Genomic DNA, 25315 nt, shown 5'->3' on the forward strand with positions numbered 1-25315 from the left:
AATCAGGAACCAGGAAGTCTCCAGGAGGGCCGGAAACGTTCCAAGGCGCCCGCCGATTGGCTGTACTTGTGGAGGGCGGGGCCGGGGCCCCGAGAGAGGGAATTAGTGTGAGCTAGTGAGTGGGCGCCGCCGCCACCGCCCCCGCCGCCGTCGTCTCGGTAGCAGCCTTCGCCACGCCGGGGTCTTCAGGTGAGCAGGCCCTGCTCTGGTCCAAGGACTCCCCATTCTCGCCGCCGACCGCTTACTCACCGGCCTTGGAGCCCGCTCCGCGGGGGCCCGCCCCCTTCGCTGACCACGTGACCCAAGTTCAGTGACCCCTGACCTCCTCCCCCCGCCCCCCCACCCGATCTGGGCTGGGCGAGGCCGGGTGGGAGGATGCGCGTGGCCGAGGCCCGGCCCGCGGAGGTCCATTCCCACGCCTCCTCGTCAGCGTGACTAGTAGCTGAGGATGCGGAGGAGAGGAGGCTGAGGAGTGGGAGACTTTGGTCACAGTCTAGACTTCGTGTACGGTCATATAATAGGGAAACTCCCTCTGCGCCTTTCGCGCTGGTGGACTAAATGCTCCCATTTTACAGACAGGGAAACTGCAGCGTCACAATGATCTGTTGGCGAGTCTAGGGTCACCAAGGGGTGGGTCTCCAACCCATATCTTTGGGGTGGGATCCAGGCCTTGTTCCCAACACAGCTGGCGGCTCCTGAATGCGGTATAAAGATTAGGAGCAAGGGGTTGAGTCGCTGCTCCCTCTCCCTACTTAGTGCTTGCTTCATGATCTTGGAGAAGTCGTGGAACATTTAACCTCTGAGGTTTGATTTCCTTGCCTGTGAAATAGACGAAATACATAATATCTTATTATTGAGGATATAGTGAAGTCAGCCATATAAAGCACTTAGCTGTGTCTCAGGCATAGTACAGTGCTATTCATGGCCGGGCGCGGTGGCTCACGCCTGTAATCCTAGCACTTTGGGAGGCCGAGGCATGTGGATTGCCTGAGCTCAGGAGTTCGAGGCCAGCCTGGGCAACACGGTGAAACCCTGTCTCTACTAAAAATACAAAAAATTAGCCGGGCATGGCGGCATATGCCTGTAGTCCTAGCTACTCGGGAGGCTGAGGCAGGAGAATTGCTTGAACCAGGGAGGCGGAGGTTGTAGTGAGCCGAGATCATGCCACTGTACTCCAGCCTAGGTGACAGAGCGAGACTGCATCTCCAAAAAAAAATAAAAAGTTTGTCGGGCCAGTCACGGTGGCTCTCACGCCTGTAATCTCAGCATTTTCGAGGCCGAGGTGGGCGGATCACCTGAGGTCAGGAGTTCCAGACCAGCTTGGCTACCATGGCGAAACTCCATCCCTACTAAAAATACAAAAATTAGCTGGGCGTGGTGGTTGGGCCTGTAATCCCAACTACTCGGGAAGCGGAGGTTTTAGTGAGCTGAGATCATGCCACTGCACTCCAGTCTGGGTGACAGAGTGAGACATCAGACATCATCTCCAAAAAAAAAAAAATAAAGAGAAAGAATAGTTCTTCTTTCTTTCAGAAGATCTTTTTTTTGTTTGTTTTTGTTTTTTTTTTGTTTGTTTGTTTTGAGATGGAGTTCAGTTCTGTCTCCCGGGCTGGAGTGCAGTGGTGCAATCTTGGCTTACTGCAGCCTCTGCCTCCTGGGTTCAAGCGATTCTCCTGCCTCAGCCTCCTGGCTAAATTTTTTGTATTTTTAGTAGAGGCAGGGTTTCACCATGTTAGCCAGGATGATCTTGATCTCCTGACCTCGTGATCTGCCAGCTTCGGCCTCCCAAAGTGCTGGGATTACAGGCGTGAGCCACCATGCCCGGCCTATAATTACAAATTTTTTTTTTTTTTTTTTTGAGATGGAGTCTCCCTCTGTCACCCAGGCTGGAGTGCAGTGGCGCAATCTCGGCTCACTGCAACCTCCACCTCCTGGGTTCAAGCAATTCTCCTGCCTCAGCCTCCCGAGTAGCTAGGACTACAGGTGCGGACCACCATGCCTGGCTAATTTTTGTATTTTTAGTAGAGACGAGGTTTCACCATATTGGCCAGGCTGGTCTAGAACTCCTGACCTTGTGATCCACCCGCCTCGGCCTGCCAAAGTACTGGGATTACAGGCGTGAACCACTGCGCCTGGCCTACAATTTTTTTTTTTATTGTTGTTGTTGTTGTTGTTGTTTTTTTGAGAGGGAGTCTCGCTCTTTCGCCCAGGCCAGAGTGCAGTGGCGCTATCTCGGCTCATTACAAGCTACGCCTCCTGGGTTCATGCCATTCTCCTGCCTCAGCCTCCCAAGTAGCTGGGACTACAGGCACCCGCCACCGCACCCGGCTAATTTTTTGTATTTTTTTTAGTAGAGACGGGGTTTCACTGTGTTAGCCAGGACGGTCTCAATCTCCTGACCTCGTGATCTGCCCGCCTCGGCCTCCCAAAGTGCTGGGATTACAGGAGTGAGCCACCATGCCCGGCTACAATTTTTTTTTTTTTGAGATGGAGTTTCGCTCGTTACCCAGAATGGAGTGCACTGGTGTGATCTCAACTCACTGCAACCTCTGCCTCACGGGTTCAAGCGATTCTCCTGCCTCAGCCTCGCGAGTAGCTGGGATTACAGGCATGCCCCACCACGGCTGGCTAATTTTGTATTTGTAGTAGAGATGGGGTTTTTCCATGTTGGTCAGGCTGGTCTCGAACTCCTGACCTCAGGTGATTCGCCCGCCTTGGCCTCCGAAAGTGCTGGGATTAGAGGCATGAGCCACTGGGCCCGGCTACAAATTCTTAAAACTGGTTTGAAGGCAGAGTGCAAGGACATTGGAGGATCTAGGAAGACATCCCTGAGCAAGTGACATTTGAACTGAAATCTGAAGGAGTGAGTAGCAGTTCACTAGACAAAGGGATTGGGGGTGGATGACAGGGACCAGAGAGTTCCAAGTGGAGGAAGCAGTGTTCAAAGGTCCTAAAATAGGTGTATTTGAGGAACTGAAAGGAGGACACAGGTGGGAATGCAGAACACAAGAAAGTAAGAGATAAGAGGTAAGAGGTGTTGTAGAAGTAGGCAGCACATGCAGAGCCTCCAGAGCCATTGTTCAAATTTGTTCTTTATTTCTTTCCTTTCCTTTTTTTTTTTTTTTGAGACGGAGTCTTGCTTTGTTGCCCAGGCTGGAGTGCAGTGGCGCGATCTCGGTTCACTGCAATCTCCGCCTCCTGGGTTCACGCCATTCTCCTGCCTCAGCCTCTCGAGTAGCTGGTACTACAGGCACCCGCCACCAAGCCCGGCTAATTTTTTGTATTTTTAGTAGAGACGGGCTTTCACCGTGTTAACCAGAATGGTCTCGATCTCCTGACCTTGTGATCCGCCTGCCTCGGCCTCCCAAAGTGCTGGGATTACAGGCGTGAGCCACCGCGCCCGGCCCAAATTTGTTCTTTATTTCAAAGACAATGGGGGGCCATTGGGAGGAGTGCTGCGCAGAAGCCACATAGCTGCCCATTGGATGTAGGGACCTGGATGTCACTGGTGACTCATTGATCCCCTGCCAGAGGAGTAGTGGGGGCAGTGCCTGGATGGGTCATCCTGGATCTGGGCCTTCCTGTCTGAGGTGTTGATGCGTCACTTTGGCGCATGTGAGCCTACCTTCTCGTTGTGCTGTGCGTTGTTAGAGTGAGTCATCAGCTGCTGTTTTTGTAGGGTTCTTATTGTGCCATACTCTGTGAACAAAACAGGTTCCTGCATTTAGGCGTTGCAGCCAAACTGGGGAAGACCAAACACATAGGCAGAAAGCCCAGCTACTATCCAGCCTGGCCAACATGGCGAAATCTTGTTTCTACTAAAAATACAAAAATTAGCTGGGCATGGTGGCACGTGCCTGTAATCCCAGCTACTTGGGAGGCTGAGGCAGGATAGTTGGGGGCAACAAGAACAAAACTCTGTCTCAAAAAAAAAAAAAAATACAAAAATTAGCCAGCCGGGCGTGGTGGCAGGCACCTGTAATCCCAGCTACTCAGGAGGCTGAGGCAGAGAATTACTTGAACCCGGGAGGTGGAGGTTGCAGTGAGCTGAGATCGCGCCGCTACACTCCAGCCTGGTGCCAGAGTGAGACTCCGTCTCAAAAAAAAAAAAAAAAAAAAAAAGACTGGGTAATGTATAAAGGAAAGAGGTTTAACTGACTCACAGTGCTGGGGAGGCCTCAGGAAACTTACAGTCATGGTGGAAGAGGAAGCAAACATGTCTTTCTTCATGTGGCTGCAGCAAGGAGAAGTGCCGAGCAAAAAGGGGAAAAGCTCTTTATAAAACCATTAGATCTTTTGAGAACTCACTATCAGGAGAACAGCATGGGGGAAAATGTCCCCTTGATTCAGTTATCTCCACCTGGTCCCGCCCTTGACACGTGGGGATTATTAAAATTCAAGGTGAGATTTGTGTGGGGACACAGCCAAATCATATCAATCATCTCATTTTCACAGCAACCCTGTGAGCTAGAGAGGGCAGGAATTATTGTGCCTGTTTAGGACCCAAGGGCTCAGACTGATTGGCCAAATTCACATAGAAAGTGACAGGGCAGAAATGGGACCTAGTTCTGTGAACCCCAACACCTTGGACTTTGTCTAGCTTCACCGTTCTTGGTCCACTGGCCAGTCTGTTTCCTTCTCTGAGCCTCACTTTCCTCATCTGGGTACTCAGAGCTCCTTGTTTAGAAACTCCAGAGCACGAGCAGCAAGGCTGGTGTGGAGGGTCTTGGGTCACACTCCTGAGCTCTTCGGGAGGCTGGGGCAGCTTTTCCCATCTTCATTCTCCACTCCCAGCTCCACTGGGGCCATGTCAGAGCGAGAAGAGCGGCGGTTTGTGGAGATCCCTCGGGAGTCTGTCCGTCTCATGGCGGAGAGCACGGGCCTGGAGCTGAGCGATGAAGTGGCGGCGCTGCTCGCAGAGGACGTGTGCTATCGTCTGAGAGAGGCCACGCAGGTACACTCCCCTCACCCCCTGATACCTCCAACTTTCCTTGTTTCTGCCTTTTTACTAACCTCCACCCTCGCTGATTTATTCAAGTGTACACTGGGTGCCTGCTCCATGCAACAGAGACAGTCCATGCCTTTACAGAGCTCTACTTGAAGCTGTCTGGGCTTCCAGCAGACAAAGTGCTTGCCAGGCATCTTCCCATGTGCTCCTCACAACAGCCCCGTTGGGCAGGCAGAGTGGGTAGATACCACATTCTGCATGTGAGAAACTGAGGTGTTGACAGAAGATTTGACACCCGGGGGGTGTTTTTGTACAGGAGCAGAGATGGAATGTAGGCTTCTGATCGCTAAGCGTGGTCTCCTGTTTGCCTTCTCTCCAGTCTGGTCCACTTCATTTGGGGTTTCCCATGCCCCCTGCTCCACATCCTTTGACTCTGGCTTTTGTTCCCTCCCTCCCAGAATAGCTCTCAGTTCATGAAGCACACCAAACGCCGGAAGCTGACAGTTGAGGACTTCAACAGGGCCCTCAGATGGAGCAGCGTGGAGGTGAGTGGGGTGCAGGCCACAGAGGGCTCAGGGGGCATGAGGCCACTTCCATGTCCAGTTCAGGGCTAGCGATGTGGCAAGACATTAAGACCAAATGCTGCCGGGCGTGGCGGCTCATGCCTGTAATCCCAGCACTTTGGGAGGCCGAGGTGAGGGGATCACTTGAGGCCAGGACTTCAAGACCAGCCTGGCCAACATGGTGAAACCCCTTCTTTACTAAAAATACAGAAATTAGCTGGGCCTGGTGGTACATGTCTGTAATCCCAGCTAGTCAGGAAACTGAGGCATGAGAATCGCTTGAACCCAGCAGGCAGAGGTTGTGGTGAGCTGAGATTGCACTCCAGCCTGGGCAACAGAGCAAGACCCTGTCTCAAAAAAAGAAAAAAAAAAAAAAAAGGCCGGGCACAGGAGCTCACACCTAAAATCCCAGCACTTTGGGAGGTGGAGGCGGGTGGATCACGAAGTCAGGAGTTTGAGACCAACCTGACCAACATGGTGAAATCCCGTTTCTACTAAAAATACAAAAATTAGCTGGCCGTGGCGGTGGGCGCCTGTAACCCCAGCTACTCAGAATGCTGAGGCAGGAGAACTGCTTGAACCCAGGAGGCAGAGGTTGCAGTGATCCAAGATTGTGCCACTGCACTCCAGCCTGGGTGACAGAGCAGGACTCCATGTCAAAAAAAAAAAAAAAAAAACCAAAAAAACACAAAAATTAGCTGAGTGTGGTGGCGGGCACCTGTAATCCCAACTACCTGGGAGGCTGAGGCAGGAGAATCGCTTGAAACCGGAAGGCATAGGTTGCAGTGAGCCGAGATCACGCCACTGCATTCTAGTCTGGGTGAAAGAGCAAAACTCTGTTTCAAAACAAAAAAAAGAAAAAAAGGCTAAACGCACACATAAGGGAAGCAAGACCCTGATAGCAACAGCAGACCAGGTGCTAGGCCCAGCCCACCTGGGCTATGTGTTCAGAAAAGCGGGAGAGGAGGCCACTGGGGGTCCAGAGGTTAGAGAAAGCTTTTTGGAGGAGGTGGGACTGGAGCTGGCCCTTAAAGGGTGGTGAAGAACTTGAGCTTGGCTTAAACTAGGCCAAGAGGAAAAGAAGGCATTCAGGCTAAGGGAGGAGCCTGAGCAACAGTGTGGGTGTTAGGGCCTCGTGGTGTGGTTTTTCTGGAGTGGTGAGTTGCGAGAGGAAGGCTATGTTTAGAAGACATTAGTGAGTTTTCAAAGTTGAGTGAGTGTGAATAAGGGGGACCAGTGCTTGGTGTGGGGCTCAGGACCCTTCCAGTTATGGGAGGAGCGACCATGTTCTCTCCCTTGACCCAGGGAGCCCCGGATGCTCCAGGCAAGTCCGCAATGGTCGCTCTGAACTTCAGGCTTCCACCACTTTTCTTGGGACTTCTGGACTTCCTCAAACATGGGCTCTCTGCTCTGGTCAGTGGAGCCTCATCCTGGATCCTGACGCCTGCTATCTCCCTGGATTCAGGCTGCTCTCCAATTCTCTTTTTCCTCAGGCCGTGTGTGGTTACGGATCCCAGGAGGCACTGCCCATGCGCCCCGCCAAGGAGGGTGAACTCTACTTTCCTGAGGATCGAGAAGTGAACCTGGTAGAGCTGGCCCTGGCTACCAACATCCCCAAAGGCTGTGCCGAGACAGCTGTCAGAGGTGGCTGCCGGGGTGCTGCATGGGTTGGGGATGGGAGCTGGGCCGTGAAGAGAAGTGGTGATGGGCTGGCTGGTAGAAGAGGCAGAACTTGGAGGGGTAGGCAGTACTCTAAGGGGCAAAACGCCAGGCTGACATATCTCTCTGCACTGCTTCTAGTTCATGTGTCCTACCTGGATGGCAAAGGGAACCTGGCACCTCAAGGATCGGGTAAGGGGTGATGTAGGAAACAGGCCCTTTGGATGAATTTTCTCCCTTAGGTTCTGAGGGTGGTGCCTGTGTGCCCCCGAGTCTGCATCTAACGTGTTTACCCATGCCTGCCTTGTGCCATGGTCTGAGTGGGCGCTGGGCTCTGCATGGAGGGCTCAGAGTTGGAGATGGGGGCCCAGACCTGTAACTAGTTGTGATGTAGCATGTTGGATGCTAAGACAGAAGTCTAGGTAGCATGCTGGGGTGGTGTTTCACCCCCAGGGTATGCTGAGCAGAGCTTCACAGAGCCTGAATCTCTCAGGAGTCCGTCTGGCAGAGGGTGGGTGGAAGACAGGACAGAGCACAGAGGTGTGCGGAGCCTAGGTGGTCAGGGCTGAGCAGGCTCTAAGAGCAGTGGGAGTCTCTTGCCCTGGTTGTCCTATCAGAAAGGCTTCTTGTGGATGTGTGTGGGGATGGTGGTTGAGGGGGAGGAGGCTGGAGAGGCCAGGAGAGGGCCAGCTCTGCACCTGTCCTTGCTTCCTGCCTGTCCTCTGGCAGTGCCCAGTGCTGTGTCTTCACTGACAGATGACCTGCTCAAGTACTATCACCAGGTGACTCGTGCTGTGCTAGGGGATGATCCGCAACTGATGAAGGTGAGCGAGTGGGCCCAAGTTGGGGCACAAAGTTGAACTTGTAAATTCTATGAACTTTTTTTTTTTTTTTTTTGAGACAGAGTTTCGCTCTTGTTTCCCAGGTTGGAGTGCAATGGCATGATCTCAGCTCACCGCACCCTCTGCCTCCCGGGTTCAAGCGATTCTCCTGCCTCAGCCTCCTGAGTAGCTGGGATTACAGGCATGTGCCAGCACACCCGGCTAATTTTGCTTTTTTTTTTTTGAGACGGAGTCTTGCACTGTCACCCAGGCTGGAGTGCAGTGGCGTGATCTCGGCTCACTGCAAGCTCCGTCTCCTGGGTTCACGCCATTCTCCTGCCTTAGCCTCCCCGAGTAGCTGGGACTACAGGCGCCCGCCACCATGCCCGGCTAATTTTTTGTATTTTTTAGTAGAGACGGGGTTTCAATGTGTTAGCCAGGATGGTCTCGATCTCCTGACCTTGTGGTCCACCTGCCTCAGCCTCCCAAAGTGCTGGGATTACAAGCGTGAGCCACGGCACCCAGCCTTATATTTTTAATAGAGACGGGGTTTCAGCATGTTGGTCAGACTGGTCTCGAACTGCCGACCTCAGGTGATCCACCCGCCTTGGCCTCCCAAACTGTTGGGATGACAGGCATGAGCCACTGCGCCCGGCCTAATTCTATGAACATTTAAATTTTTATTTATTATTTTAATGAAAATAAATTTTTTTTTTTTTTTAAGATGGGGTCTTGCTCTGTCACCTGGGCCAGAGTGCAGTGGTGTGATGTGGGCTCACTGCAGCCTCTCTGCCTCTTGGGTTCAAGTGATTCTTCCACCTCAGCCTCCCAAGTAGCTGGGATTAAAGGGGCGTACCACCGTGCCTGGCTAAATTTTGCATTTTTAGTAGAGATGAGGTTTCACCGTGTTGGCCAGGCTGGTCTCAAACTCCTGACCTCAGGGGATCCACCCACCTCCGCCTCCCAAAGTGCTGGGATTACAGGCGTGAGCCTATTTTTTTTTTTTTTTTTTTTTTTTTTTTTAGAGACAGGATCTCACTGTGTTGCCCAGGCTGGTGAAACTCCTGCCCTCAAGCAATCCTTCCTTGGCCTCCCAGCACTTTGGGAGGCAGAGGTGGGCAGATCACTTGAGGTCAGCAGTTCGAGACCAGACTGGCCAACATGGTGAAACCCCATCTTCAGTAAAGATACAAAATTAACTGGGTGTTGTGGTGGGTGCCTGTAATCCCAGCTACTCAGGAGGCTGAGGCAGGAGAATCGCTTGAACCCAGGAGGCAGAGGTTGCTGTGAGTCAGGATCGCGCCACTCAGGTGGATCACCTGACATCAGGAGTTCAAGACCAGCATGGCCAACATGGCGAAACCCTGTCTCTACTAAAAATACAAAAATTAGCTACATGTGGTGGTGGATGCCTGTAATCCCAGCTACTCAGGAGGCTGATGCAGGAGAATTGCTTGAACCCGGGAGGCAGAGGTTGCTGTGAGCTGAGATTGTGCCATTGCACTCTAGCCTGGGCAACAAGAGCAAAACTTCATCTCTAAAAAAAGATCGTGCTGCTGCACTCCAGCCTGGCTGATAGAGCAAAACTCCGTCTCAAAGAAAAAACAAAAAATAATACTAGTACATGTTTACTGTAGAAGTACATATAATATAAAAACACAGAAAGAAAAAGAAAGTAGCCGGGTGCGGTGATTCACGCCTGTAATCCCAGCAGTTTGGGAGGCCGAGGTGGGTGGATCATGTGAGGCCAGGAGTTCGAGACCAGCCTGGCCAACATGGTGATATCCCATTTCTACTAAAAATACCAGAAAATTAGCCGGGCTTGGTGGCGTGCATCTGTAATCCCAGCTACTCACGAGGCTGATGCAGGAGAATCGCTTGAACCCAAGAGGCGGAGGTTGCAATGAGCTGAGATCGTGCCACCGCACTCCAGCCTGGGCAATAGAGTGAGACTCCATCTCAAAAAAAAAAAAGGGCCAGGCATGGTGGCTAACGCCTGTAATCCCAGCACTTTGGGAGGCTGAGGCGGGCGGATTGCTTGAGGCCAGGAGTTCGAGACTAGCCTGGTCAACATGGCAAAACCCTGTCTCTACTAAAAATACAAAAAATAGCTGGGCATGGTGGTGGGCGCCTGTAATCCCAGCTACTTGGGAGGCTGAGGCAGGAGAATTGCTTGAACCCAGGAGGCAGAGGTTGCAGTGAGCCGAGATTGAGCCACTGCACTCCAGCCTGGGCGACAGGACGAGACTCTGTCTCAAAGAAAAAAGAAAAAGAAACTGAAAAGTCTATTCCTCCACCTACTTTTTTTTCTCTATCAACTATGATTACTCTCATAAAAACCTAAGTGGTATTATATTAAGCATCTGGTTTTATAGATTGCCTTTCTCAGTTAAAAATATGCTGGACGGCCAGGCGCGGTAGCTCACGCCTGTAATTCCAGCACCTTGGGAGACCGAGGCGGGCGGATCACGAGGTCAGGAGATCGCGACCATCCTGGCTAACACGGTGAAACCCCATCTCTAGGCCGGGCGCGGTGGCTCATGCCTATAATCCCAGCACTTTGGGAGGCCGAGGCGGGCGGATCACGAGGTCAGGAGATCGAGACCATCCTGGCTAACACAGTGAAACCCCGTCTCTACTAAAAATACAAAAAATTTGCCGGGTGAGGTGGCAGGCGCCTGTAGTCCCAGCTACTCAGGAGGCTGAGGCAGGAGAATGACGTGAACCCTGGGGGCAGAGCCTGCAGTGAGCCGAGATCACTCCACTGCACTTCAGCCTGGGCGACAGCGAGACTCTGTCTCAAAAAAAAAAAAGAAACCCCGTCTCTACTAAAAAATAGAAAAAATTAGCTGGGCGTGGTGGCAGGCGCCTGTAGTCCCAGCTACTCGGGAGGCTGAGGCAGGAGAATGGCGTAAAACCCGGGAGGCGGAGCTTGCGGTGAGCCAAGATCATGCCACTGGGCAACAGAGTGAGACTCTGTTTCAAAAAAAAAAAAAATATGTTGGACATTCAGGTTGTATTCAGTGCCATATGCAGGTATATGTGAATGAGTTTCTGTAGGTTACATTTATAGAAATAGAATTGCTGATCAAAGAATATGAACATTTAAAATTGTAAAACATAAATAAGGTGATACACTGTCTTCCAGAAGAATACCGCATTCATGTTTTACAATTTTCTGGTGGATCCAATGCAGTCTGGGCCCTTCCTTTTAGGTTGCACTCCAGGACTTGCAGACGAACTCCAAGATTGGGGCGCTCCTGCCTTACTTTGTTTATGTGGTCAGTGGGGTAAGTGACCAGGCTGGGACAGGAAGAATGTTTTGTAAGGAAGAGATGACCCTGCAAGGTGTAGGGCTCATGGCAAGTGCTGTCAGAATGGTGGGCTCCTGCCTGTCCCCTCATGTTCCTGTAAGCTACCCTCTTCTCCCAACAGGTAAAATCTGTAAGCCATGACCTGGAGCAACTGCACCGGCTGCTGCAGGTGGCACGGAGCCTGTTTCGTAATCCGCACCTGTGCTTGGGGCCCTATGTCCGCTGTCTGGTGGGCAGTGTCCTCTACTGTGTCCTGGAGCCACTGGCTGCCTCCATCAACCCCCTGAATGACCACTGGACTCTGCGGGATGGGGCTGCCCTCCTGCTCAGCCACATCTTCTGGTAGCTGCTGGGCCTAAACCTGAGGGTGGGATTGCTGCAGAGCCAAGTGGGTTGGGGTAAGGAAATGGGGTGAAGCTTCTGGCTTTGAGGGTCTATGAGAAGATGGGGAACCTTCTCCCTAGGAGCGTCCTAGCTGGTGTGCTGTGACACACTGGGATTCTGAAAATGGATTACAAATACACCAAGGTATTGGTTCTTCAGCCCTCAGGTCCTAGGCCAGTCACCCCTGGCAGCCTTCTTCACTTAACCCCACCATGCCCGAGTGTGCTGTACAGATGCTATTCTCTTTGTGTTGTCTTGTGCCCTGTTGGGTGGCACCATGCCTCATTCCCCTCCCTAACTGAATGGTGCTCCCACAGGACTCATGGGGACCTTGTAAGTGGCCTCTATCAGCATATCCTGCTATCCCTGCAGAAGATCCTGGCAGATCCTGTGCGGCCGCTCTGCTGTCACTATGGAGCCGTGGTGGGGCTGCATGCTCTTGGCTGGAAGGTGAGCACCCTGGCCTTTCTCAGAGACAGAGCTGTTAAGAACTCCCATTTGTGTTAGAAAAATAGTACTTGTGCGTCTTTATCTCCAAAATGGTGTGTGCCTGCTACTGCCATGTATTGAGTTCTGGCCTTAGGCCAGGCTCAGTGATAGCTTGACTTTCTGAATGTAAATGTCTTATCCTTTCGAAAGTCCTGCATGGCAGATACTGATGTCCCCACATTTTATAAATTCCTGCCTCTATATTATCACATTAAGAAATACCTTCAATTCCTGTTGTATTGAGCATTTTACACATGAATAGATACTGAATTTTGTCATACCTTTTTAGCATCTGTAGAAATTATCAAATGATTATGCACTTTAAAAATTAGGTGTTGGCGCCGGGCGCGGTGGCTCACGCCTGTAATCCCAGCACTTTGGGAGGCCGAGGTGGGCAGATCACAAGGTCAGGAGATCGAAACCATCCTGGCTAACATGGTGAAACCCTGTCTCTACTAAAAATACAAACAATTAGCCGGGTGTGTTGGTGGGCGCCTGTAGTCCCAGCTACTCGGGAGGCTGAGGCAGGAGAATGGCGTGAACCCGGGAGGCGGAGCTTGCAGTGAGCTGAGATTGCGCCACTGCGCTGCAGCCTGGGCGACAGAGCAAGACTCTGTCTCAAAAAAAAAAAAAAAAAAAAAGTTAGGTGTTGCCACTGTGATAATATTAAGAGGGAGGATCTTTTTTTTTTTTTTTTTTTGACGGAGTTTTGCTCTTGTCGCTCAGGCTAGAGTACAGTGGCACGATCTCGGCTCACTGCAACCTCTCCCTCTTGGGTTCAAGCAATTCTTCCACCTCAACCTCCCGAGTAGCTGGGATTACAGGCATGTGCCACCATGCCCACCTAACTTGTATTTTTAGTAGAGAGGCAGTTTCATCATGTTGGCCAGGCTGGTCTCAAACTCCTGGCCTCAAGTGGTCTGCCCGCCTCAGCTTCCCAAAGTGCTGGGATTATAGGCATGAGCCACCACGCCCAGCCGATTATGCAGTTTAATATGACAAGTTCTATTCTGTTGATACGCTAGGTGTATTAATGGATTCTTCTGCTGAACCACTTTTGTATACCTGGAATAAGTTCTATTTGTTGCTTTTGAGATTTTTGTTTTTTTTTGAGATGGAATCTTGCCGAGATGGCGCCACTACACTCCAGCCTGGGTGACAGAGCGAGACACAGAGAGACAGAGTCTCGCACCATCGCCCAGGCTGGAGTGCAGTGGCACAGTCTCGGCTCACTGCAACCTCCACCTCCCGGGTTCAAGTGATTCTCCTGCCTCAGCCTCCTGAGTAGCTGGGACTTACAGGCGTGCACCACCAGGGCCAGCTAATTTTTGTATTTTTAGTAGAGACGGGGTTTCACAATGTTGGCCAGGATGGTCTCGATCTCTGGACTTCGTGATCCGCCCGCCTTGGCTTCCCGAAGTGCTGGGATTACAGGCATGAGCCACCGGCGCCCCGCCATATATATATATTCTTAATTTTTTTTTTTTTTTTTGAGAGGGAGTCTCGCTCTGACACCCAGGCTAGAGTGCAGTGGTGCCATCTTGGCTCACTGCAAGCTATGCCTCCCGGGTTCACGCCATTCTCCTGCCTCAGCCTTCCGAGAGTAGCTGGGACTACAGGCAACCGCCACCATGCCCGGCTAATTTTTTTGTATTTTTAATAGAGACAGGGTTTCACCGTGTTAGCCAGGATGGTCTCGATCTCCTGACCTCGTGATCCGCCCGCCTTGGCCTCCCAAAGTGTTGGGATTACAGGTGTGAGCCACCGTGCCTGGCCTATATTCTTAATTTTATCATCAATTTATATTGGATTTTTATCAAATGGTTTTTCTGCATCTTTTGAAATGATCCGAAGGCTTTTCAGCTTTTATTTTCCAGTGTTATTACAGATTTCCTGATAGTAAACAATCTTTATAGTTCCATTATACACTAAACTAGGTCATGGGATGGTAAAGAAAAAATCCAAAACTTTTATTTGACTGTAATGTATTTTAATTTATTTGTGGGTCTGCTATATTCAGGAGTGAAATTAAACACGTTTCCTCTCATGTACTGTCCTGGTCTAGTTTTAGAATCAGGGTTATACTGGCCTTATAGAATGACGTGGGGAGTATTTCTTTTTTGTATTTAATAAGATTTAGATCATCAACCAGGCGTGGTGGCTCACGCCTGTAATCCCAGCACTTTGGGAGGCTGAGACGGGCAGATCACGAGGTCAGGAGATCAGGACCATCCTGGCTAACAGGGTGAAACCCCGTCTCTACTAAAAATACAAAAAATTAGCCGGGCGGGGTGGCAGGCGCCTGTAGTCCCAGCTACTCGGGAGGCTGAGGCAGGAGAATGGCATGAACCCGGGAGGCTGAGCTTGCAGTGAGCCGAGGTCGCGCCATTGCACTACAGCCTGGGTGAAAGAGCGAGACTCCGTCTCAAAAAAAAAAAAAAAAAAGATTTAGATCATCTTTTTCTTTTCTTTTTTTATTTAATAGAGATGAGGTCCTCCTACATTGCCCAGGCTGGTCTCAAACTCCTTGGTTTAAGTGAAACTTTGGCCTTCCCAAAGTGCTGGGATTACAAGTGTGAGGCACTGCACCTGGCCCATCTTTTTCTTGAGTGTCTGTAGACTTTTATAAATTCTGGCATGGTATTTTCTTTCCTTTTTTTTTTTTTTTTTTTTGAGACAGAGTCTCACACTGTCGCCCAGGCTGGAGTGCAATGGCGCGACCTCGGCTCACTGCAACCTCTGCCTCCTGGGTTGAAGTGATTCTCCTGCCTCAGCCTCCTGAGTAGCTGGGATTACAGGCGCTCACCACCAGACCTGGCTAATTTTTTGTATTTTTAGTAGAGACGGGGTTTCACCATGTTGGCCAGGGCTGGTCTCGAACTCCTGACCTCCTGATCCGCCTGCCTTGGCCTCCCAAAGTGCTAGGATTACAGGCGTGAGCCACTGCGCCTGGCTGGTATTTTCCTTATAGTTAATTCTTTCTTTTTTTTTGAGACAGAGTCTCACTTTGCTTCCCAGGGTGGAGTGCAGTGGTGTGATCTCGGCTCACTGCAACCTCCGCCCACCGAGTTCAAGTGATTCTTCTGCCTCAGCCTCCCAAGTAGTTGGGATTACAGGCGCCTGCCACTGCGTCCTGCTAATTTTTGTATTTTTAGTAGAGACGGGGTTTCACCATCTTGGCCAGGCTGGTCTTGAACTCCTGACCTCAGGTAATCCACTGGCCTCGGCCTCCCAAAGTGCTGGGATTACAGGCGTGAGCCACAGGGGCCAATCACAGGATTTTAAATTGTATAATCAGAGTCCAAGTCTCTGGTTGTTTTTTTTTTTTTTTTTTTGAGACGGAGTCTCGCTCTGTCGCCCAGGCTGGAGTCCAGTGGCGCAATCTCAACTCACTGCAAGCTCTGCCTCCCGGGTTCACGCCATTCTCCTGCCTCAGCCTCTCCGAGTAGCTGGGACTACAGGCGCCCGCCACCCCGCCCGGCTAATTTTTTTTGTATTTTTAGTAGAGACGGGGTTCACCGTGGTCTCAATCTCCTGACCTCATGATCCGCCCACCTCGGCCTCCCAAAGTGCTGGGATTACAAGCGTGAGCCACCGCGCCCGGCCGGTTGGTTGTTTTTATGCAGATTGTTTGAACTGAGTCTCGGTTTACATCTAAGTGAAGCCAGTACTTGCCTGATTGTATAGGGTAGCAGTATGCAAACTAAATTTTGGAGTTGTCACTAATGAGCGTTATTTGGCACACAGGGCAGTAATGTTGGGTATACTTTTTATTGTCTCCCTTTGTACCTTATCTTTATTCCCAATGCCTAGCTTAGGTATACAGTAGGTTCCAAATAAATATATGGCTGAATATGCCAATCAGGGAATTTAGGAGGATTGATCCCTGTCTAGGATCAGAGATAAAGGTAGGTCTTTCATGGGAAAGGATCCTTGAGAGGGACTAAGTGTCAAAGAGATGCTAACTGCATTCCTTCTCTTCCTTCCAGGCAGTAGAACGAGTCCTGTACCCACACCTGTCCACTTACTGGACAAACTTGCAGGCTGTGCTGGATGATTATTCAGTATCTAATGCCCAGGTCAAAGCAGATGGGCACAAAGTCTATGGAGCCATTCTGGTGAGTACCGTCCCCTTCCAGCCTCCCTTCCCTGCATGAGCTTAGCAGCCAAGCAGGCTTACTTTGGAATATTTGATGGGCCCAGGTTCCTCGAATTTTTTGCCTATCTTAGTCCTCGGCTCTTACAGGTGGCCGTAGAGCGACTGCTTAAGATGAAGGCCCAGGCAGCAGAGCCCAACAGGGGTGGCCCAGGTGGCAGGGGGTGCCGGCGCCTGGACGACCTGCCGTGGGACAGCCTTCTCTTCCAAGAGTCGTCCTCCGGGGGCGGTGCAGAGCCCAGCTTTGGGTCCGGCCTCCCGCTGCCGCCAGGGGGCGCGGGGCCGGAGGACCCTTCTCTTTCGGTGACCCTGGCGGACATCTACCGGGAGCTCTACGCCTTCTTCGGTGACAGCTTGGCCACACGCTTTGGCACCGGCCAGCCTGCACCTACGGCTCCGCGGCCGCCTGGGGACAAGAAGGAGCCGGCGGCAGCCCCGGACTCGGTGCGGAAGATGCCGCAGCTGACGGCAAGCGCCATGGTCAGCCCGCACGGCGACGAGAGCCCCCGGGGCAGCGGCGGAGGCGGGCCCGCGTCGGCCTCTGGGCCCGCCGCCTCTGAGAGCAGGGCCCTGCCGCGCGTGCATCGGGCGCGCGGGGCACCCCGGCAGCAGGGCCCCGGGACCGGCACCCGCGACGTCTTCCAGAAGAGTCGTTTCGCCCCGCGCGGCGCCCCGCACTTTCGTTTCATCATCGCCGGGCGGCAGGCTGGGAGGCGCTGCCGCGGGCGCCTTTTCCAGACTGCCTTCCCCGCGCCGTACGGGCCTAGCCCGGCCTCCCGCTACGTGCAGAAGCTGCCCATGATCGGCCGCACCAGCCGCCCCGCCCGCCGGTGGGCGCTCTCGGACTACTCGCTGTACTTGCCGCTCTGAGTTAGTGGCAGCTTCGGTCTTTGTAAATAAATCCCGCCCCCGGAAGTGACGTCTCCATCTTCGTGGGTCGCGCCGGATAAGGTGGGCTTTGGGGAGGTTGCTGCTTCCTGGTGGTTAGAGTGCCATGGCGTTGCCCTGGCTGCAGCGCGTTGAGCTTGCGCTCTTTGCTGCCGCCTTCCTGTGCGGGGCCGTGGCGGCCGCGGCGCTGACTCGGACCCAGGTGCGGCTGCGGGGCGGGGTCAGGTAGGCGGGGGAGCTGGCCGGTCCTGACATGGCGAGGCCGCTGTCGCTTTCCGACCGGGCTTGCTGCTGTTCGGAGCCGGTGGACCTGGTGAGGCACGGCTGGCGCCGGCCTGTACCTGAAATGCAGCGAGGCTAATCGCGCTTTGTGGCTCCTCCTGGCCAGGTCATACTTCGAAGTTGTCCCCTCGCCAAAGGGACGGGTCAGTAGCGTCTTAAAGCGCTAAGTAGAGTCGGGTTTCGTGGCTCCTGCTGCACAGCCTTACTGTGGTTCTGAAACAAGTCGGACGCAGAACCTGCGTCCATCCGTTAAATCAGAAGCCGTTTGTGCTGAGCTGTGTCGAGAAATAAAGCATAGTGTAGTGGAGATGATCAAGCTGCCACATGATTGTAGCACAGTGTATTAAATGACAAAATAAGAGATGTAGAAAACGCTGACGTAAAGGTAGAAGCTAATAATTTACATCGTTTACCCCAGCCAGGTAATCTGGTTAGTAAACATGGGTTCATTAAGTAGGCACTAGGGTGCCTATTTTACACCATGAGAAAACCTCAGCGATCCGCCGGGCGCGGTGACTCACGCCTGTAATCCCAGCACTCTGGGAGGCCGAGGCAGGCGGATCACTTGAGGTCAGGAGTTCGAGACCAGCCTGGCCAACATGGCAAAACTCTGTCTCTACTAAAAATACAAAAATTAGCCGGGTGTGGTGGCTCATGCCTGTAATCCTAGCTACTTAGGAGGCTGAGGCAGGAGAATCGCTTGAACCTGGGAGGCGGAGGTTGCAGTGAGCCGAGATCGTGCCATTGCACTTCAGCCTGGGCGACGAGCAAAACTCCATCTCAAAAACAAACAAAAAAAAAACAAAAAACACTGGCCGGGCACGGTGGCTCACACCTGTAGTCCCAGCACTTTGGGAGGCCGAGGCAGGCGGATCACGAGGTCAGGAGATCAAGACCATCCTGGCCAACACGGTGAAACCCCGTCTCTACTAAAAATACAAAAAGCCAGGCGTGGTGGCAGGCGCCTGTAGTCCCAGCTATTCAGGAGGCTAAGGCAGGAGAATGGCGTGAACCCAGGAGGAAGAGCGTGCAGTGAGCCGAGATGGCGCCACTACACTACAGCCTGGGCGACGGAGGGAGACTCCAGCAAAAAAAAAAAAAGCACCTCACAGATAGTTATTTGTTGAAGAATATACAAGGCCTGGGTTTACTCTGAGTTTCTGCACAGAGACCAGAACTTGTGAGGCTTCTCTGATGCTCATTGTATTCTCTAATCATTGCCTATTTTCTGATGCTTCTGGCCACTGCAGGTTTGATTCCCTAGCAGGCCCTCTCCATCAATATCCCTGTCCCAGAAATAGGAATTGACAGTGCACAAATAACTTCCTGGAATGCAGGACCATTCCTAGGTTATCACTGACACCCTACCAAGAGACTGTATCTAGAGGCATTAACCTGAAATCTAGGACTCAACAGCTTCTCTCCACAGGGCTCCTTCAGTGGTAGATGTCCCCTGTATGGTGTGGCCACCCTGAATGGCTCCTCCCTGGCCTTATCCCGTCCCTCAGCACCATCCCTGTGCTACTTTGTAGCTGGGGCCTCTGGCCTCTTGGCCCTCTACTGCCTCCTGCTTCTGCTCTTCTGGATCTACAGCAGCTGCATCGAGGACTCCCACAGGTGACTGCCTAACCCTGAGGGCCAGGGGCTGAGATAGGATGAGCCTCGCCTCCACCACAAGGCTTGTTCTCTCCCTCTCAGAGGTGCTATAGGGCTGCGCATTGCACTGGCCATCTCAGCTATAGCCGTCTTCCTGGTCCTGGTGTCTGCCTGTATCCTTCGATTTGGCACCAGGTCTCTCTGCAACTCCATCATCTCCTTGAACACTACAATTAGGTAATGGGAGAGGGAGGGAAGCCTGGCTGGGGCTGACTACCTTCCCTCTGCAGCAGGGTCCTGTAATTTCCTTTTATCCCCATTGGTTGCTCTCAACTCACAGGGCACTGGGCACAGGTGTGCCTCGGATATAAACTATCACGCTTTCTCACAACTGTCTCTTTGACCTCACAGCTGTTCTGAAGCCCAGAAAATTCCATGGACACCCCCTGGAACTGCTCTGCAGTTTTACTCCAACCTACACAATGCTGAAGTGAGACCCAAAGATAGAAGGAAAGATTCACAGAAGTATCTGTAGCTGTGTGGGTGCTCACCAGTGTATTGTGAGCTTGGCTCACCAGTGAGAGGAGCTGAAGGGGTTGTCAACTTAAAATTCAGCAGTTAAGAGTGGTGTGTGGGTGGGAAGGAATGGATTTGAAATGGTCCCACTCCTGACAATCCTGTCCCTGTCTCCCACAGACCTCTTCTTGGGTGAATTTGGTATTGTGGTGTGTGGTCTTGGTGTTCCAGGTCGTGCAGTGGAAGTCTGAAGCCACCCCATACCGGACTCTGGAGAGGGGTGACCCTGAGTGGAGCTCTGAGACAGATGCTCTCATTGGGTCACGCCTTTCCCATTCCTGAAGAATAACCAGACTGCTTCCTGCAGCTGAAGACTCCATGCCCAAGTGCCTGTAATCCTCTCCCCCACAAGGCCCTGTTTATGTTGGGAGTCTTAGTTTTCCTTTCGGCGGGGGGTGGAGGGGGGGAACGTAATGACAGGCCCCCGTCCACCTCTTCCTACAGCTGTTTTTGTAGCAAAATATTATATTACTGTCTTCATCTTAGTAGTGAGTTTTTGATGTTAAAGTACAACTAGATAGGAGGAAGGAGTGAAGGCTAAGCAGACATGGATTGAAACTTAGAGGTGCTGTCAGGCAGCTGCCCTAGGGATGACTGCTTCTTTATTTGTTATTAATGAATCTTGACCTCCTTGTGTGACCATGGTTGTTACTCCATTCTAAGATTGGCGCTTTTTTTTTTTTTTTGTAAATAGAGACAAGGTCTCGCTGTGTTGCCCAGCCTGGGCTTGAGCAGTGCTCCTGCCTCACCCTCCCAAAGTGCTGGGATTACAACAGGTGTGAACCAACACACCTGGCTCCCCAAGATTCAGTTTTCATCCTCCTCTTGGAGAGGTGAGTGACTTGAGGCCATTTCTTCACAAGCTCCGGTAGGCACCCACAGTATTGTCAAAGAGTTTTGTGTTAGGGAAGTGTCCAGCTTTGTCCAAGAGGAAATAGAAGCATCGGCCTTTGACTTTCAGAGGTAGCATGGCAGGGACTTCACCCCGGTGGGCCATGCAAGATACCTGCTTCAAAGGAACTGTGAAATGGGCCCCCAAGCCAAAGGGAGCATGAGTGGTGAGGGTCACCTGCTGCCCTCCAGCTCGAAGCACCACTGAGCGCACAGACCGGAGAGAGAAGAGAAGACCAGCACCGAGTACCAGGGCTCCTGCAGGAAGGGCGGAGATTGGGGTGAGGGGTTTTCACTGGACATCTAAGTACCGACCTTTCCAGTGCCCTCTGAATAAGAAATTTTTGGGATGAAAGTAGTATATACTGAGTGCTTTTTTTTTTTTTTTTTTGAGACTGAGTCTCACTCTGTCGCCCAGACTGGAGTGCAGTACTGAGCTCCTGTTATACCCAAGAATCCCGTTATTCCTCCCAACAACCTTAATAGATGTCCGTTTCCATTTTAATGGGAAGATGAAGAGCTTTAAGGACCTTGCGCAAGGTCGCAGAGTAAAGGGCAGCCCTCAGCCTAGGCTATGACAGGGCACGGCGCTCGGAGACATCAGTGTTTCGCATTTTTTTTTTTTTTTTGAGACGGGAGTCTCGCTCGGTCGCCCAGGCTGGAGTGCAGTGGCGTCATCTCGGCTCACTGCAACCTCCGCCTCCCAGGTTCAATTGATTCTCCTGCCTCAGCCTCCCGAGTAGCTGGGACTACAGGCGCCTGCCACCACGCCCAGCTAATTTTTTGTATTTTTAGTACAGACGGGGTTTCACGGTGTTAGCCAGGATGGTCTGGATGTCCTGACCTAGTGATCCACCCGCCTCCGGCCTCTCAGCATGTGAGCCACCGCGCCCGGCCAGAGTTTCGAATTTCTGTGGGGTAAAGCCCGCCCGCCACTCTTGGATAGGGAGTCCCTGACTCTATAGGGAAGGTCGTGTCCCGCCACCCCACGTCTTACCGATGGCGCCGCAGCCGACGGCCAGACCGTAGCGCCAGAGCGCGGAGCGCAGGTCGAAGGGGCCACGATTTGGGACCTCCGCATCCAGAGGCTGCACCGGGACCGGGGGCCGGGACACGGCTGCCACAGCCATGGAGGCCCAGAAGACGCCCTGGCCCGCGCAGAACAGCCCGAGGATGGTGAAGAAGCGGCCCCGATCATGCTCAAAGAGCAACACATCCCGTTGCAGCGTCGCGCCTTGCAGGGGCCGGCAGGTGGGCAGGGGCCGCAGCACGGCTAGCAGCCCCGTGGGCCATCGCCTCCAAGGCGCCGCCATGGCCAGCCGACTTCCGGGGTGGGGCTTCCTGCCGCAGAGCCGCCTTCCGCCCTCCCTGGGCGCCCCCGCAAGAGGGCCCGCCCCCACCCCCACCCGCTCAGGGCTGGGAGGAGACAACCAATCCAACACACAGAACACGAAATACAACATCACTCTTTATATTAAAAAGTAAGGAGGTCCTGGGGTTAAGTACACAAAGCACCTAAATCCTTCGGGTAGTTTAGTGTCAGTTCTACAAAGTAAGCTTTGGCTTCCTGGCACCAGTGAGGCTCAATCTTCTGAAGTCTTCCAGAAGGCAGGCGAGGAGAGGGATCAGGCAGCCCTCCCTCCCTCGGTCACAGTCACGGGGCGGCCTCGGGCCAGACAGGAGGAGATGACAGATGACAACCAGACGGTAATATCCACGGACTATTTACAGGGGGGCTGCTTCTGAGGCATGACTATGATCACTTCATGAATGCCACTTCTGGGATCTCGCCCTTGGCCTGGAGAAAAATGAAGGTCAGTTGAGGCAGGCCTACCCTCCCGACTCGGCAACGCCAGCTAACCTGACCTCCTGGAGGCCCAGAGATCCTAGTCTTTTTGCCACTGTATTTCCAGACCTTACCTTGAGATGAGTGAAGGCCTGGGCAGATCTGGTGTAGTCCCAGTTGTTGTCCTGAAGGCACCTGGAGTGGAAGAACAGGCAGCTCTGTAAGAACTCTGACCCCTAAATGCCAGTTGAAAGTCCACTCCATAAAAGCACCCAAGTTTGCCAACAAATATGTACATTCTTATACATCCTTGCACTATTTATACAAATGAGAAATTAGTAAAAGTCCAAAAGTTCTACCAATGGCTTCTCAAAGATAAGGAATATTAAATAGCTGTCAAGAAGCCCAAGATAAGTTTTTACTGTGGTAGGGAAAGATGTTCATGGTGTAAGTAAAGAAACTAAGTTGCAGAACAGTATATGAAAACGAACTTCCATTTTACCTTTAAGTTTTTTATGCTAATTTATGCACAGGCAAATTTTTTATAGACTATCAGGTTTGTGTTTTTCTGTTTGCTTTTTTTTTTTTGAGACTGAGTCTTGCTCTGTCAGCAGGCTGGAGTGCAGTGGCGCGATCTTGGCTCACTGCAACCTCTGCCTCCCAGGTTCAAGCAATTCTCCTGCCTCGGCCTCCCGAGTAGTTGGGACTACAGGCGTGGACCACCAAGCCCTGCTAATTTTTGTATTTTTAGTAGAGACAAGACTTCACCATGTTGTCCAGGATGGTCTTGATCTCTTGACCTCGTGATCTGGCCGCCTCAGCCTCCCAAAGTGCTGGGATTACAGGTGTGAGCCACCTCGCCCGGCCAACTATTAGGTTTTTTTAAGCAGCCAAAAGTTTTGCCTTTTAAAATTTCAGGAGCCCAGGCACAGTAACTCACACCTATAACCGCAGCACTTTGGGAGGCCTAGGTGGGCAACATGGCAAAACCCCATCTCTGCAAAGAAATACAAAAAAATTAGCCAGGTGCTGTGGCCTATGCCTGTAGTCCCAGCTACTCAGGTAGCTGAGGTGTGAGAATCACCTGAGCCCTAGCAGTTGAGGCTGCAGTGAGCTGTGATCACAACACTCCAGCCTGGGCATCAGAGTGAGACCCTGTCTCAAAACAAACAAGCAAGCAAATAAAAATTTGGCTGGGTGCAGTGCCTCACGCCTGTGATCCCAGCACTTTTGGGAGGCCGAGGTAGGCAGATCACAAGGTCAGGAGTTCGAGACCAGCCTGGCCAACATGGTGAAACCTTGTCTCTACTAAAAAAAAAAAAAAATACAAAAATTAGCCAGGCATGGTGGCGTGCACCTGTAATCCCAGCTACTCGGAAGGCTGAGATGGGAGAATTGCTTGAACCCAGGAGGCAGAGGTTGCAATGAGCCAAGAGCACACCAGTGCACTCCAGCCTGGGCAACAGAGCAAGACTCCACCTCAAAAAAAAAAAAAAAAATAGGTGGTACATGCCTATAGGCCCAGCTACTCTGGAGGCTGAGGTGGGAGGATAGCTTGTGCCCAGGAGTTAGAGGCTACAGTGAGTTATGATCACCACTACACTCCAGCCTGGATGACAGAGCAAGAACTTGTCTTTAAAAAAAAAAAAAAAACTGTCAGGAGCTCTCATTATTTACTACTAGCCCTACTTCAGTTCACCCCCATCCTACACATGCCCAGTACTCACTTCTGGGACCACTCGAGGTTCATGCCAGACTGGGTAGAGAATGCTTGCAACATTTCCTGCTGCTCTGGAGAGAGGGTGGGCACCGGGCTGGAGGAAGGCGTGGGTGCAGGCATAGCGAAGGCTCTTTGGGTCTCTTCAGAACTGGCATTCCGCACAAATAGCTCGTCGTTTACAATACATAGCCTTGAGGACAAAGAGCAGTTAAAAAGCTAGATAGATAGATAACGTCATCCTCCCATCATTCCTATTCTCTGATTCTTTCAATATCCACAAGGTCCCCCTCCTACTCTTAGCTATTGTTACCTCTTATCATTTATCCCCTCCCATGGAATCAATGTTTGGAAGGATTATCTACCAAACACACTAGAGTTCTCCCAACCCATGGACTTTAGCTCTTTTTTTTAATTCATCCTCACAACAAACTTAGGAAGTGAATATTGTTATATGAATTTTCAGATGAGGCAGCAGCCTACTTGCTAGAAGTGGTGGAGCCAGGATGAAAACCCAGACGGTACAATTCCAGAGCTAAGCTATTAACTGGCTCTTAACTACTATGTGAGCTTTCTCTGATTTCCTGTTGCCTTTCTGAAATCACCCCAAAGACTGACTCTACCCTCTAATTACCACACTGTTGGCCATGGATTAGGACTGGTATCCAATGTGAAAAGCACAATACTTACCCTGAATTGCTAGCAGGAACAGCAATGAATGTCCGGGTGAAGGCTCGCAAAGAATCCCGAGACTTTCCATCCACTGCAATGAGAACAGCAACAACACCTTAGGGTCACTAGTGCTTTATGTTTACAAACAGCTTCTTGAATCATGGTCGTCTTTGATACAAAGAATCCTAGCAGGTCAGAGAGGGATGATTAAGTATATAAGGGTATAAGGGAAGCAGAGGTGGGGTGAAGGGTCAGGTCAGAAAGGACAATAGTAATAACTACGGCCAGGCATGGTGTCTCATGCGTATAATCCCAGCACTTTGGGAGGCTGAGGCGGGCAGATCACCAGGTCAAGAGATCGAGACCATCCTGTCCAACATGGCGAAACCCCTTCTCTACTAAAAATACAAAAATTAGCTGGGTGTGGTGGTGCCCACCTGTAGTCCAAGCTACTTGGGAGGCTGAGGCAGGAGAACCACTTGAACCCAAGAGGCGGAGGTTGCAGTGAGCCAAGATTGCGCCACTGCACTCCAGCCTGGTGACAGAGTGTGACTCCGTCTCAAAAAAAAAAAG

General features: G+C 51.8%; 4 protein-coding genes across 5 annotated transcripts in view; 2 read left to right on the forward strand and 2 right to left on the reverse strand.

Moving 5' to 3' along the window:
* Nucleotides 1–17249, forward strand: TAF6L (TATA-box binding protein associated factor 6 like). The gene is made up of 11 exons (XM_030810994.1): nt 1–189; nt 4795–4954; nt 5407–5493; nt 7005–7155; nt 7312–7362; nt 7900–7994; nt 11207–11281; nt 11427–11647; nt 12007–12139; nt 16168–16296; nt 16425–17249. The coding sequence occupies exons 2-11, from the start codon at nt 4808–4810 to the stop codon at nt 17202–17204; spliced, it is 1869 nt and encodes a 622-aa protein (XP_030666854.1). The 5' UTR covers nt 1–189; nt 4795–4807; the 3' UTR covers nt 17205–17249.
* NXF1 (nuclear RNA export factor 1) overlaps nt 15506–25315 on the reverse strand; it is a 21165-nt gene continuing 11355 nt past the window's right edge. Inside the window, exons 18-22 of one of the 2 annotated variants that reach the window (XR_004029673.1) lie at nt 24761–24833; nt 24081–24263; nt 22488–22548; nt 22029–22365; nt 15506–15523 (exon numbers count right to left, since the gene is read on the reverse strand). Coding sequence is in view for 1 of the 2 variants with exons in the window: in XM_012512496.2 (XP_012367950.2) it covers nt 22327–22365; nt 22488–22548; nt 24081–24263; nt 24761–24833 (356 nt within the window). In the remaining variant the exon portion in view is untranslated. Of the gene's footprint in view, nt 15524–22017; nt 22366–22487; nt 22549–24080; nt 24264–24760; nt 24834–25315 lie in introns of those variants that run through there. The other variant, XM_012512496.2, reaches the window with a different exon arrangement.
* TMEM179B (transmembrane protein 179B) lies at nt 17225–20161 on the forward strand. Its single transcript, XM_003274105.4, has 5 exons — nt 17225–17424; nt 18934–19121; nt 19203–19337; nt 19512–19590; nt 19797–20161. Exons 1-5 carry the CDS (start codon nt 17329–17331, stop codon nt 19956–19958), a joined length of 660 nt encoding a protein of 219 aa, XP_003274153.1. The 5' UTR covers nt 17225–17328; the 3' UTR covers nt 19959–20161.
* On the reverse strand, nt 20245–22044 carry TMEM223 (transmembrane protein 223). Its single transcript, XM_003274106.4, has 2 exons — nt 21565–22044; nt 20245–20825 (listed from the first exon to the last, which is right to left on the reverse strand). The coding sequence occupies exons 1-2, from the start codon at nt 22028–22030 to the stop codon at nt 20533–20535; spliced, it is 759 nt and encodes a 252-aa protein (XP_003274154.4). The 5' UTR covers nt 22031–22044; the 3' UTR covers nt 20245–20532.

Source organism: Nomascus leucogenys, chromosome 4 (genome assembly GCF_006542625.1).
Source record: "Nomascus leucogenys isolate Asia chromosome 4, Asia_NLE_v1, whole genome shotgun sequence".
NCBI lineage: Eukaryota > Metazoa > Chordata > Mammalia > Primates > Hylobatidae > Nomascus > Nomascus leucogenys.

What these genes read in the sequence shown, in the direction of transcription:
- TAF6L (XM_030810994.1), top strand. Translation starts at nt 4,808, where the DNA reads ATGTCAGAGCGAGAAGAGCGGCGGTTTGTGGAGATCCCTCGGGAGTCT. An exon ending in TTGTTTATGTGGTCAGTGGG is followed by an intron (nt 11,282 to 11,426) that starts GTAAGTGACCAG and finishes TTCTCCCAACAG; the next exon opens with GTAAAATCTGTAAGCCATGA. An exon ending in TGCATGCTCTTGGCTGGAAG is followed by an intron (nt 12,140 to 16,167) that starts GTGAGCACCCTG and finishes TCTTCCTTCCAG; the next exon opens with GCAGTAGAACGAGTCCTGTA.
- TMEM179B (XM_003274105.4), top strand. Translation starts at nt 17,329, where the DNA reads ATGGCGTTGCCCTGGCTGCAGCGCGTTGAGCTTGCGCTCTTTGCTGCC. An exon ending in CGGCGCTGACTCGGACCCAG is followed by an intron (nt 17,425 to 18,933) that starts GTGCGGCTGCGG and finishes TTCTCTCCACAG; the next exon opens with GGCTCCTTCAGTGGTAGATG. An exon ending in TCCTTGAACACTACAATTAG is followed by an intron (nt 19,338 to 19,511) that starts GTAATGGGAGAG and finishes TTGACCTCACAG; the next exon opens with CTGTTCTGAAGCCCAGAAAA.
- TMEM223 (XM_003274106.4), bottom strand. Translation starts at nt 22,030, where the DNA reads ATGTTGTATTTCGTGTTCTGTGTGTTGGATTGGTTGTCTCCTCCCAGC. An exon ending in CGTCGGCTGCGGCGCCATCG is followed by an intron (nt 20,826 to 21,564) that starts GTAAGACGTGGG and finishes CCCTTCCTGCAG; the next exon opens with GAGCCCTGGTACTCGGTGCT.